Here is a 13,732-nt window from a genome sequence, read left to right as displayed (position 1 = left end):
TGAACACGAGGAAGCTGTGGATCTGATGTATGCTTTGCTGTGCATGTTATCTACAATAACAAGAAAAGTAAATCATGTAAATGGTTAAAAAAATGAATCCAAGCCTCTTCAGTTTTACTTTCCCTCTTTTTTAGCCTCTCAGACCCATGTTTAGATCAAGAAAGTAAGAGGCATCTAGAGGGTTTGTAAGGCTGAGTTTCTCTCTCTCTCTCTCTCTCTCTCTCTCTCTCTCTCTCTCTCTCTCTCTCTCTCTCTCTCTCTCTGTCTCTCTCTGTCTCTCTCTGTCTCTCGCAGAGGGGATTTCTACTCACATTCAGACCATCAGGTCCAAGGATAGCTATAGGCTGCAGCAGTTTCATGCCCAGAAGCCCAGCCCTCCCTGTCCCTGTCTCCAGGCCTTCACCCACTCTAAGCCCAGAGGAAGTTTTAAGCAAGGAGACACACAGGTGCTGCTTTTATTGGGACAAACAGAGATGGGGCGGGGCCCTGATAGGCCATGGGGAAGTGCTCCTGTTTAGGAGAAAGACAATAAATAGATAGCAACTGGGGAGAGCTTCCAGCACAGCAAGAAGGGCCCTGGTTTCGACCTCAGACCTGCTGGTCTTCCGAGTGAGCGGGCCACGTGGCGTTTGCTGCAGACGAGCAACTTGGAAGAGGAATTCTTGGGGCTTGAAAGGCTATCCCATCTGCCACCTTGCCTGGGAGAGGGCCCTGGTCCTAGGGGGGCCTGAGCTGGTGCCTAAAGAGTCATCTGGGGAAACAGGAGGATCCGGTGAGGTTGGGGTCCCATGAGAACTCCAAAGCTGGCGCCAACAGTTTTGCTCCAGCCTTGGCCACGCGTGGAAAGTTGAGTCTCTGGGGACCATCCTACACCTAGCCCCTGCCACACTCATGTCCCCCCGGCACCCTCTGTCTCCCCCTCTCCAAGGGGGATCAGCCACTCCCAAGGGGAATCCATGTGCCCTCACCCCCAGCATCCTCTTGGTTACATCCAGCCGGGACAGGACACGGGGCGCGTCCTCCGGACACAGCATCTGGAGCTCCCCAGGTTTCATGTGAAGCAGCTGGCTCCCCGAAAGGGACCCAAGGGTCCTCACGGTGCTGTGAGCCGAAACAGAAGAAGCTAATGTTAGGGCAGAGGGGTGCTGGGCCTGGCTAGGGGACGGGGGGCGGGGGGTGTTCTTAGGGTGTGGAGGCTGATGGTCAAGGGGAATGAATGGAATAAGATTCTGGGTGTGGAGGAGTAAGATAAGCATGGTGGCACTTTCCGACGACCCAAGTGTCAGGGGGGAAATGCACCGAGGAGAATGTTCTGGTGCGGAAGTTGGCAGAATGGACAATCTGCAGCCTTCCTGAACCCGCCACCGCCGGGCCCTCCCACCAATCACTCCAGCCGCCACATGGGCAAGCCCCTGCTCCCTCTGACCCTCAACACAGGCACAGGGCTGGGCCAGGCAGCACCTGAGTGCAGGGTGCCTGAGGTCCCCTGGGTGGCTTTCTGAGCCCCTGGAATGCTGGCCTTCACCCCCCCCCCCGCCCCCAGGGGCAGAGCACTCACAAGGCGGAGAAGTTCTCTGCCTGCAGCCAGGCTGTGACCTCCTCGGGCGTGGAGCTGGCTCGAAGCTTTGGTGCCTAGAATCGGGGGTTCGGGGGGTGGGCAGAGAATGGGGAGCAGAGGCTTTCTCATCTCCCAGCCACCTTTCCCGCCATCACACACTTCCTCCTCCGAATCCCCATGAGATCTCTTTTCTCACAGCACAGTCCCCAAGCCAACCCAGCCGAGTGCCATGGGGGCGATGCTGACACGGTGACCCTGGTTAGGTGTTTGTGAGGCTGTCTGTCGATCGTTACGGGAGCAGACAGCCTCAGCTCTCTCACTCGAAGGGGCTGGTGGGCTTGGGCCACTGGCCTTGTGGTTAGCAGCCCAAGGTGTACCCAACAGCGCCCCAAGGTGTACCCAACAGCGCCCACAGGGCCTGGCTTATCTATTCTCTGGAGGGCCCAGCAGGATAAGACCTAGAGCGCAGGAAGCACCCAGCCATACTGACTGATGCTACCCAGGCCTGTCCTGTCCCCGCCCCTCATACCTGAATCCCACCCTCCCTCAGGCTAAAGGTTTCCTTGGACAGTCCAGGCTGGCAGTACCCGAAAGGACGAATGACCCTGACTGCCAGGGGCCCCTGGCTGGAGGGGCCCCAGGATGTTGCTGGGGATGTAGCCGCTCTGCCCCTTCTCGTTCTGCACAAGCCACCAGCGCTTGCTCTGGTCCAGAACCTGCCAAGAGTCCGTCCCTCAGTCGCCCCCAGAGAGGGCCTGTTGGCAGCCAGTCCCAGTCCCCGCCCCCTCCCAGCAAGCCTTTCTCCCTTCATGCCCTTTCCCTCGCCCCCTCCAGGCCACCCACCCTGGCTGCCTGTAGCTCCCACCAACCACCTAACCCTTTCCCACCAGGTGCGCACCTCCAAGACCTGCCCCGGGGCCACAGAAAGTTCCTGTGGGTTCCTGGCCTCGAACTCATAGAGGACCTGCATTTGCAGGGCTGGCTTGGCTGGTCTGAAGCTGGGCTTCCCAGGCGGGGGGCCGGGGTCATCTGTGTCCTCCTGTGTAAAGGGTGAAGCACCCCCTAACCTAGGACCCCACCCCCAGAAACAGAGTCAGGGTGGCCAGAGAGTGGGGCGTCAGAAGTGAAGCTCCACGCCAGCTCAGAGAGCCTCCCCCCACCCACCCCCCGCTGTCTCGTGCCTCAAGTCTGGTGTGGACTCTAGAGATTCCTCAGAGGGTAACGTGGGCACCCTGGGGTGGCCGTGGGGTGGGGTTGGGGCTGGAATGTCTGCAGGCTGATTGGGTCTGAATTGTTGCTAACGTGTGAAGACCCAGGAAGCAGTCGCTGGGTTTACACTGGAGCTCTGCTCACGGCAGAGCACTTTAATGAGGTGAGGCTTTGAAAAGGGTCAGAGAGAACTGGAATCAGAAGATAATGGCATTTTCCTAGGCACTTTTTGAAGTCCCTGGTACCTGAGCTCTGGGAAGTCAGAGGTGTGTGTGTGGTGGTGGGAGCGGGGGGGGGGGGGGGGGGTTCATGTCCAAAGGAAGTGGCTGGAGCCGCACTCAAACGTCACTGCCACAGAGTCCCTGCGGTCCAGGGGCCCTCCCTGTAGGACACTCCTCTGAGCGCCCTTCCCGGAGTAGAAAGCCCGCCTGTGTCCCGAGCAGCAGCTGGGGGTTTCAAACAGTGGACTTGGTGGGTGAGCAGTGAGCCGCCTGCCGTTGTCACCGAGATACCACCAGGGCCCCTTGAGCGCAGCATTGGGCGTGCAACACAGCAGCAAACCCCTGCTGGTTGTACCAGGCGTAGGGAGGGGTGCGCTTGCACATGCTCTTGCTAAAAGTGGGTCCAGAGGGTCTTTAGAGATGTGGACAGAGAGCCGTGTAACCATCCCCAATGCCAGCGCATCTCTAGCCACCTCCTCAGCACCACCTGAGCCCAGGGCTTACCTGAAGGAGTCGCGGAGTCCTGCAGGTGCCTGTTGGGGGCAGAACAGAGTGAGCTAGAGCAGGAGGCAGCCAACAAGGGGGTTGGGAGCTGGGTCCGGGAAGCACAGGCCTCCCCTGCTGCCAGCCATACAGATAAGGGTACCCACTGGGTGCCAGGTAACCCTCCTTTGGGTGGGGAAGCAGAAACTAGCTGAACACCAGGGATCAGGGTTAAGTTTCCCTTACCTGGGCGAAGGAGGGCTCTGGGAGCTGCCAGCCATCAGAGAATGTGGGCACATAGGGTGGGGGCTCCTCGTCTATCCATTCGGCCCTGGGGAGGTGGGGAGCAGAACTGTGCCAGGCTGTGGGTGGTAGAAAGAGAGGCGAGGACAGGACCCAGCCTCCAGGGCCTCCTGTCTAATGGGAGACAACGGCCCGTGTGCAAAGGTGAGAGACCCCTCCTAGGAGACAAGCAGTTCATCGGGGACCAGTCCCACAACAGGGAGGCAGGAGACGACGTGCGCCAGAACAGCACCAGAACACCATCTGGGCTCTTATCACAGGGGCCAGGAATTTGGATTAAAAGACCCCTGGAGGACGCTTTCGGGATCAGCCGACCCAGCACTCTTCCCAACAGCTAGTTCCCCAGCTGGAAAACCTTTTCTTCTCACGAAGTGCGCCGTGGGCCGTGTGGAGACCCTCCAAAGGGGGGCTGCGCTCGTGAGTCTGAGGTGGGCCTGGTTCTTGTCTCCTCAGCCTCCTCTCACCACCGCACAAGACCCGGGAAGCTGCCCTCCTGGTGGCCTCCAGGCTTGCTCAATTGGGAGGAGTCCCTGTCTTGCACACTGGGGTTAATTTGAGAGCTGCTGATTGCCACGTCAGCCATTCAAACCCACCAGCCACTCCACAAGAGCAAGACAAGGCTGTCTGCTCCTGTGCAGATTTGCAGCCAGAGAGACTCAAAGAAACCGTCCCCCGCTGTCCTAGAGCATCTCTGTGATTTGGGATGGCAGAGGCAGTGGCCTTTGTCTGCTGGGGAGGTGGTGTCGTGAGCAGCTCACTGCAAGGTCAGCAGCTAGAATCCACCAGCCACTCCTCAGGAGAAAGATGAGGCTTTCTACTTCGCGAAAGAGATACAGTCTCAGAACCCCCCAGGGCAGTTCTACCCTGTCCCGTGGGGCTGCCACATGTCCAACTCGATCCGAGGGCAGCGAGTTTTGGCTTTGAGCACGGAATCCCTAATGCAGTGTTGCCACATCAGCGCGGTAGGTCTTTGACCTACCAACATGCTCAGATCCTCTCTTGGCCTTCTCTTGACAATTCCTCTTAGCTGTCACCCTGGAACTGCCATATTGTCACTATGTTTTTTGAGAGTGTGCCTGTCTTCTCTCCTTAGATCTCCCCTGCTTCTTTCATGGCTCTTTGAATCTGCCCTTCCACCTCGGCCTCTGATCTCCGAACTGCGGGGCCAATGGTCGTGCATGTCCTTCATCCTTCTGGACGACCTCAGTATGTAGTAGGATCTCAGCTTTCGGCCTCTGATTAAAATCAAGTCCCTGCAATGTCTTTTGCTTCAAATATCACTCTTTTAAGAGTTTAAAAAAAGCCTTACGTTTAGTTATTCTGTCTTCTGTCTTTGCGTCTTTCATATGATTCACTCATCTCTTGTTATTTTAGGAAATCAGAAAGCATTCTTCTAAGGACCCATCTGACTCAGCTTTACATGTAGGCAATGCGTCTGCTCACGGTGCACCACTCTTTGTGAGGCAGCCATTCAAAGTCGGGGCAGTTCTTTGGCGGAGGCCTTCAATGCTCGAAGTGGGGCTGGATTTTGAGAGGCCAGAGGCTACATCCAGCATGAGACTGGGTGTGTCATCAGCTGAATGACAGCATTTGGGGTCCGCCACAGACCCTCTGGTTTGGCTCTCTTGCAGAAGCCCTGTTTTCTTTCCCAGGCACTCACCTGGTGGGTGGGCTCTCATTTGGTGGGTGGGCACACGACTGTGAGCCCAGCCCAGCTGTGGAAGTCGGTGGGCTCAGAGGCAGGCTTACACAGTCTCTCCTCGTGTCCAGTGTTCTGGGCCACTGAACACTTAGGAGACAGGAAGTACAAAATCCATCATTAGCTTCCTTTTAATGAGTGAACCAAAGAGAGCTCCTGAAAAATTGTATCAACGCCCGCTGAAGACAAAGCGGGTGCATAAGCAAATGTGGTGAAGAAAGCTGATGGAGCCTGGCTATCAAAAGAGATAGTGTCTGGGGTCTTAAAGACTTGAAAGTAAACAAGCAGCCATCTAGCTCAGCATCAACAAAGCCCACATGGAAGAAGCACACCAGCCTGTGTGATCACAAAATGTCAAAGGGATCAGGTATCAGTCATCGAAGAATGAAAAATCAAATCATTGTGAATGAGGGGGAGTGCAGATTGGGAACCTAAGATCCATCTGTACACAACTGAACATCCCCTTACAGAAGGGTTGCAGGGAGGAGATGAGCCGTCAGGGTACAGTGTAGCAACAATGAAACATGCAACTTTCCTCTAGTTCCTAAATGCTTCTTCCTCCCCCCTCTTCCCCACTATCATGATCCCAATTCTACCTTACAAATCTGGCTAGCACTGGTACAGATAGGAGCTGGAAACACAGGGAATCCAGGGCAGATGATCCCTTCATGACCAGTGCTGAGAGTGGCAATACCTGAGGGTGGAGGGAGGGTAGAGTGGAAAGGGGGAACCGATTACAAGGATCTACATATAACCTCCTCCCTGGGGGGAGTGACAACAGAAAAGTGGGTGAAGGGAGACATTAGCCAATGTAAGACATGACAAAATAATAGTAATTTATGAATTATCAAGGGTTCATGAGGGAGGGGGAGCACCGAGGGGGGCGGAATGAGCTGACACCAAGGGCTCAAGCAGACAGCAAATGTTTTGAGAATGATGATGGCAACAAATGTACAAATGTACTTGACACAATGGATGTGTGTATGGATTGTGATAAGCATTGTACAAGCCCCCAAAAAATGATCTTAAAAAATTATATAAAACTGCTTCATGGCTTTAGGGAAGGAAGTCCCATAAAATGGGGCTGAATTAAAAAGAATTGGCCACGAAGCCAAAGACTCACTAGATGAACTGGCTTATTGCTCTGTTGCCTTCTTTGGGCACCTCAGCTCAGTGTGTCCCAGCTGGTCCACCCCCCTGGCCCCTGGCCCCTTGCTCTCATCAGTGCAGCCTCCGGGTCCAAGGCCATCTCAGCTACACAGGCTTAGCCTATCTCTTGGTCTCCTTACTCCCTAGTCAGCTGGTCCCCATGTCTACTGACAGTACATCCACTGCAGTGTCTCCTACACCACCCGTTCTTAGATTCCGGGCCGGATTGAGACAGTGTTCTATTTGTTCCTGACACTACGAGAGATATGTTAGAAGATTGCTGGCGATCCTTCTCAGAAGGGACTCCTCTTTGTCCCTGGGCTAATGCCTTCTCTTCGGGTGACAGTACGTGGTTGGCCTTCTCTCTCGTTGTTAACCCTTCGTAGCCAGCACAGTCAAAACTCGGCACGTTTCCGTATAGACTCGCCCACTTGGCGCATGCAACTCAATTCTGACTCAGAGTAGGCCTCTGTAGGACAGCGCAGAGCCACCCTGGTGGGTTTCTGAGGCAGCAAAGCTTCTGGGAGCAAAGAGCTTCATCTTTCTCCCAAGGCGGGGGGATGCTGGTGATTTCGAACTGCTGACCTTTCAGTTAGCAGCTCAACTCGTAACCCACGATGCATGTAGAGGCCTCTACCTGCACCCACCAATGGGTTGAAAAGACGACTGGTTTGCGACTCTGGAGAGCCTGGCCACTTCTGACGTACTGTCCTCTGACCCCATCCATGCCCTCTTGCTCCTGACCAATCAACCTGGTTCAGAGCTGTCTTAACTCACCGGTTGGTAGTCCAGGCCTTGCCCAGCCCCTGCCAGGTGTTCCTCTCCTCCTGGCTCAGGCAGGACAGCAGCAGGTTGGTGGCTTGGGGAGTGAGGAGTGGTGAGGTCACTTGTGCTGCTAGGTCAGACTCGGGGCACTGAGACAGAACCTGAGGGAGGGGCGGGCAATGGCAGGAAGCTTAGGCTCCCACAAGGCCAAATAGGGGTGAGAAGGAGCCCAGCCTGTCTGGCTTCCCGCTGGAAAAGCCAAACTGCCGCTTGCAAGTTGTCCTCCTACCTCAGGTCTGTTGCCCTTCCCAGCTTCCCTCAGAGCCTTGGTGTCCCTGACCCTGACCCCATCCATCTAGTCCCCCAGACCTGGCGGCCACACTAGGAATGGTGGCTCGTAAGAAGAGGGTGTGCTGAGGGAACAAGGGGTGGGCCCACAGTCTCCTGTCCCCTGTCCTTCTCGTGTGCACCCCGCCCTCACCCCCACCCTTCCTCCTTCCGCTTCTTCTTCACTTCAGTCCATCCTTCTTCCCCGACTCACAAAGTTCAGAGTTTCGAAGATGATGTGCACAAAATCAGGGGCGCTCGGCTCCTGCAGCCTGGTGACCAGCTTCCCCTGGGGACACAGGGCAGCGGCTGTCACCACCTTCGCCCTACCCAACTTTGCCAGGGCCCCAGCCCCCAGCAATGGTTTGGGGCCTCTTTTTAGAACTTTGTGCTCCCCCAAAGCCCCCAGAGTGGATGTGGAGGGGGATGTGGGAAAGAGGCTGGAGAAACAAGCTGCTGGGGCTGGCCCTTAAGACCGTGGGAGAGGCGGGAAGAGAGGGGAGGGAGGAAGCAGCATACCAGGAGGATGAGGCTGTACTTGGTCTTCTGGAAGTAGTCTATGTACTGGACCCGTGTGATGCCTGTGGAAGGGGCCGTGGGTCACAGAAATCCCCTACAAGACTCCTCCCCGGCCCGCCCGCCTTCCCTGGCCGTCAGCATCAGCACCCACCTCCCTGATACTTCTTCTTCTTTTTCTTCTTCTTCTTGCCGCTGGTCTGGGGCTTGACTCCCTTCAGTTTCCCCACGAACAGCTCCATGTCCTTGAGGACGTGGTCCAGGATTTCCTGGACCCCAAACAGCTCGTGCTGTTGAGGGCTGCGAGGCACGGACTTGCCACACCCTTCCCCACCCCACCCCAAGGCCCGGCCCAGCCCGAGCCAAGCCTCGCTGGCGCTCCTCAGATCAGAGCCTGGGCCCTATCCATCCTGGCCCCCAGGCCCCCAAAACCCCAGCAAGTCCCTGTCTGCAGTCACCTCATCCCTTGCTGGGTCCTCAGGGGATGGGGCCCATCTTGCAGGGGCCCTTGGTCCTCGAGTACTGGAGTGGTAGGACAGGGACTTTGGGGAGGGCGGTATACCTGCAACATGGAGAGACCCTGGCTCGAGCCGCCTGCATCTGTGGTCTGTCCCTTCTTCTCCCTCCCCAGCCCCGCCAGCTCACTGTGCTCCGGTGTCAGCCAATGGGGGCCCCCTGGAGGGAATTCCGGATCCATCGGGCCAGCTGTCTCTGTCATCGGCCCCTGAACCAGAGTGGGGGCCTGCTCAAGGGGGGGACCCCGGTCCAGGGGGAGTGGCCTCTCCACAGGAGGCCCCCGCCATCCTTCCTGGCCTGGGCGAGGGGCTCCGAACCGAGATCTGTTGAGAACAAGGTGAAGGACGGCTTTGACGAAGGTCCCACCCACAGGTCTGCCCAGGACTCAGGAGCGTCCACCTTTCTCCAAGGCTTACCGCCCCACACCATTTCTTTGCTTCCATCTGAGCCAACCCCTGATGCCCACCACTGGGGGCACCACCCACTAACAACACTGTGGCATTCAGCCAGGCCACCCTCTGAGGGCCCCTGTCAGTCTCCATGGACAGGCTCTAGTGCCCGTGGGCCCCGCCTCAGATGCTTTCCCCTGCCTGGCTATGCCCTGGCCCCAGCTTGGCAGCAAACCAATCCCAGGCCCATGAGCCTTGGCCACAGACTCTGGGTCTCCAAGATGTGGGGCCTGGGGCCAGGCTGTAGGCAAGGGAGGGGCGGGGCGGCTGACCTTCCCTGCAGCTCCTCCTCCAGGGCCTTCTGCAGGCTGGTCCTCAGCTGCTCGGCCTGCGGGACAGCAGGTGGGTCTGTGGGTGCTCTCTGCACCCCACCCCTGCTCTCTCCTCCACCCCACCCCTGACTGCTCACCCTCACTTCCTGGCACTGAAAGAGCAGGGTGCTGGTGCCCCGCGGGCCTGGCTCCTGCACCGTGATGGACAGGACGGAGTTGAAGGAGCAGGTGTTGAGCGCCACATCCATGGCCTGGATGCTGTCCAGGCGGTAAGAGTCTAGCTCTTCCTGGTGAAGCAGAGAGGTCAGCAGTGAGGTCGGAGAGAGCCAGGTTTAGGGTGTCCAATCTTCCTGAAGAGACTAGGGCTGGGGTACCACCGGCCCAACCCTGTGGGCCTCCTTCCCTCTGTCCCCACTCCCCACCTAAGCCTGGGTGTGCATGTGTGTGTGGAGGGATGGAGTGGACAAGGGAGGAGGGAGGGCCGAGCAGAAGAACATGAACCCCAGTGCTAACACACACACACACACACCGCCCCAATGCCGGGGAGGGGCTGACCTCCGTCTGGATGTCCAGCAGCCGGAGCCAGCCATCTCGGACCTGCAGCAGCAAGATCTGGCTCCACACCCGGCCCTGTGCGTCCATGTCTTGCAGCTTCTGCAGGGCATCCCTGGGCTCCCAGATGCCCTGAGCTCCCAGCTTACAGGTCATCAGGTGCTGAGGGGAGACAGGGAGGTCCAGGATGAGGTTTTTGGTGCCTGGAGGAAGGGCCATCATGGCCCAGAACAGTCCTGGCCAGGCCACAGCTGGGGACCCAACAGGAAGTCTGAATTCTCCCCTGGGTGGGCCCTCAGAATGCCACCCTGGGGCTGCCTGTGTTCTCCTTGGGCACTCTCCACACTTGCCTGCTCTTCCTCATCATTGACCTGGACTTAGCACCCCTGTCTCTGAGCCTTTGCTCATGCTGCCATCCCCCTCTCCCCCTCCCCCACCCCCACCCCCATCTGGAATGCCTTCCTATGTCCCGCCTTCTATCCTCTGGAGAAGATCAAGCCCCCACTTGTCCCTGCTCTTTGCCATCTCAGTCTGCACTCGGGTCCTGGTGCCCTGCAGAGCTGCCCCTTCCTGTGGGTCTCCTCAAGGACAGCCAAGCCCCCTTCTCACAGCCAAATGAGGGCATCACAGGTGGCCCCACCCCACCCGAAGCCCCTAGTTGGGACCTGCTGCCTGCAGGCTTGCCCCTGCCCCCAGCCCTGCTCTCTGCACAAGCCTCAGCTCTTCTACCTGCTCTTCACACTTGCGGTGTGCTCATTCAGGGAGGCTGGGTGCCACCGGATGCCCTGCCAACCTGCTTACATCTCCCACCTGCCCCTGCCTGTCCCCGCCCCTGCCCTGCCCCTGACAGCCCCCACCCCTGCCCTGCCCCTGACAGCCCCCACCCCTGCCCTGCCCCTGACAGCCCCCACCCCTGCCCTGCCCCTGACAGCCCCCACCCCTGCCCTGTCCCTGACAGCCCCTGCCCCTGCCCTGCTCCTGACAGCCCCCCACACCTGCCCTGCTCCTGACAACTCCCCATCCCCTGCCCCTGACAGCCCCCCACCTCCTGCCCTGCCCCTGCTGTGAAGCTGAGCACTCTGGGCCTCCCCTGCTCTGTCTAGAGTGCCCTGTCCCTACTGCCACCACCCAGCGTCCCTCCCTGATCTGTCACCAGAGTCCTGCTCTCTGATGCCATCTGAGGTGTCACCCTGACCAGGTGAGGCTATGCCCTGTACCTGCGACCCCCTCAGGCAATGAGGTCTCCCAGCAGCAATGGCCTCCGGTGAGAGCCAGAGACTCCATCCCAGCCCCACCCTCCCGGGAACTCAGACCCAGACATCTCTCTCCTCAGCAACCACCTCCTGGGAGGCCCTCTGTCCCCACAGCGTCTGCTGGCTCCACACATTCCTTCCTCCAGCATAGTAGACCCTGGGCCAAGAGCAGTTCCCTGGGCTGGGGGTGGGGCAGCTCAGGAAGGTACCATGTGGGACGCCTGCTGCCCGGAGATGGGCAGCCTCCAGACTGCAGCTCCCTCTGCTCTGCTGGTGCCCCACTGTCCCTGTCCCCGCCCTGGTACATAGCAGATGCGCTGTGAGGCTGGCAGGGCTGCGCAGGAACTTGTCTTTGACGTCTGGTGTGGCAGAAAGGACTGAGCTGGTACTCACTTCCACCCTGTGCTGCAGGAAGCTGGGGTCAGAGGCCAGGCTCTGGGAGTACTCCTTCCGGTGCACTGTGGGGGTCAGAGGTATGAGGGCAGAAGAGGGAGAACCAGGCAACTGCAGGCAGTGAGGGGGGGGGGGGCTGTGGGACAGGCTTCAGGAAGGCACGAGGGAGGGACGAGGGGAGGGGGGAGGGGGAAGCTTACTGTAAATGGCTCTGCTGCTGGGCCGGGACATGTTGGTGCTGGAAGGACACTTCCCTAGATCTAAACCAAGGAGGCTGCTGTCAGAGCTGGGCGGAGGCCCTCACAGCTCGTCCCCCGCTGGGCTGATGCTGAGACCCCACAAGAGCACCCAAAGCCCTGGGTGTAGAAGCTACAGAGTCCTCACTGAGGAACCTCCTCTTGGCTGGCCTGGAGCCCCGAGGCCAAGGAGCAGGAAGGCCTACAGGTAACCAGAGCAAGGCTGGGCCCCGGCAGGATCCAGGCTGCCTGTTACTGGTCAGCAGAAGGCGTTATGTGACTGGTAGACAGGAGCCTGGGGCCCGAGCCGAGGCTCCAGATCCTCCCCTGGGCCTGGGGAAGAGGTGCCCAGGTGTGGGCCGAACCCAGCTTCCATAGAAAAGGCAGAGGGTTCAGGGGCCCTGCTTGCCAAGCGCACCCTCTTGTCCCAGCCGGTGTCACTCCTGCCAACTGGGAGGATACTGAGGCTTGCAGGAAGTGTGTGAGTGTGTGCATGCGGGGTGTGTGTGTGTGTGTGTGTGTGTGTGTGTGTGTGTGTGTGTGTGTGTGTGGTGTGGTGTAATGCCTGTCTCTCTGCCTTTTCACCCTGAGCCCGCCCACACCTCAGCCTCTAAATCCCAGCCCCACCAACCCCTCTCCATCCCACCCACAGAGGGCCTGTCCCCAAGAGCGACAGACCCAGCAGCCAGGATGGGTAGCACCATGGCAAGGAGCCTGTGCCAGCCCCTTACAGACTTTATTCCTCTTCATCACAGTCTCCTGGGATTCACTAGGTGGAGTTGTGGGTTAGATGTTGCGCTACTCACCACAAGGTCCTAGGTTCAAACCAGCCAGCGGCTCTGTGGGAGAAGAAGGAGACTGTTTGCTCCTGTAGTGATTTATAGCCTGGGAAACCCTATAGAGGGTCGCTGTGAGTCCGACTTGGCTGACGCCTGTGGATTTTTAATGTGCTAATCAGAGAAGCCCAGAAAGTCAGCAGTTCAAGCCCAGCAGCTGCTCCGTGGGAAGACGATGCCGCACTCCGCTTCCATAAAGGTTAGCGCAGCGGTTCTCAATCTGTGGGTCTCGACCCCTTTGGGGGTCCAACGAACCTTTCACAGGGGTCGCCTGATTCATAACAGTAGAAAAATTACAGTGAAGAAGTAGCAACGAAAATAATTTTATGGTTGGGGGGGTCACCTCCACAGGAGGAACTGGATTAAAGGGTCGCAGCATTAGGAGGTTGAGAACCACTAGGTTAGCGCCCTGGAATGCTATGGGGCAGGCCCACTCTGTCCTAAGGTAATCATGCGTCTCAATCCACTCGATGACAGTGGGCTGGGTTGGGTTTGTATACCAGCACCGGTCTAAGACCTCACTCCATTCACTCATTTACTCCTCGGAACAGCCATCTGGCTGGCACCCATGCTGTTGGGAGCAGTTGCTGTTGTTTAGAGAGGACTGGGGCCTGGCTGGCCGCAGACGCCATGTTTAACTGTGTGTTTGCATGAGTGCCTCCCTCACTGGGCAGGCTGTGAACCCCTGAGGACAGTGACTGTGCCGGTCATCCCTGGCCCCCAGTGTGGCTCTAGGACACAGAGTGGGACGTGTGAAGGTGGACCTGACCTCAATGTCTGCGGGGTGGGGCGGTCAGTGGGGGTGGGGCCCAGGGGGCGTGTCGTTTGAGTGAGGCTTGCCTAAGTCCTCCCTGGGAGCCAGACCCCCAGGTGTCTGCGTATTCCGCCTGGTGCACCTGACTTGCACGGAAACCCAGGTATACCCTGGGCAAAGGGTAAGAGAGCGGCCCACACCCTGTTTATCACCATTGTTAGGGAAATGATAAAACAAATCA

At 58.2% G+C, this 13,732-nt stretch overlaps 1 protein-coding gene across 1 annotated transcript; it reads right to left on the bottom strand.

The window, feature by feature from the left end:
* Positions 1–448: 448 nt before the first annotated feature.
* Positions 449–11,672, bottom strand: EPS8L3 (EPS8 signaling adaptor L3). The gene is made up of 17 exons (XM_075540288.1): positions 11,482–11,672; positions 10,023–10,181; positions 9,605–9,754; positions 9,468–9,523; positions 8,876–9,069; positions 8,689–8,792; positions 8,385–8,499; positions 8,234–8,295; positions 7,929–8,003; positions 7,400–7,548; positions 3,718–3,802; positions 3,493–3,521; positions 2,457–2,625; positions 2,146–2,274; positions 1,559–1,632; positions 969–1,101; positions 449–751 (listed from the first exon to the last, which is right to left on the bottom strand). The coding sequence occupies exons 1-17, from the start codon at positions 11,482–11,484 to the stop codon at positions 740–742; spliced, it is 1,698 nt and encodes a 565-aa protein (XP_075396403.1). The 5' UTR covers positions 11,485–11,672; the 3' UTR covers positions 449–739.
* Positions 11,673–13,732: the final 2,060 nt, after the last annotated feature.

Source organism: Tenrec ecaudatus, chromosome 1 (genome assembly GCF_050624435.1).
Source record: "Tenrec ecaudatus isolate mTenEca1 chromosome 1, mTenEca1.hap1, whole genome shotgun sequence".
NCBI classification, from domain to species: domain Eukaryota; kingdom Metazoa; phylum Chordata; class Mammalia; order Afrosoricida; family Tenrecidae; genus Tenrec; species Tenrec ecaudatus.
This window is presented reverse-complemented; position numbering and strand designations above follow the sequence as displayed.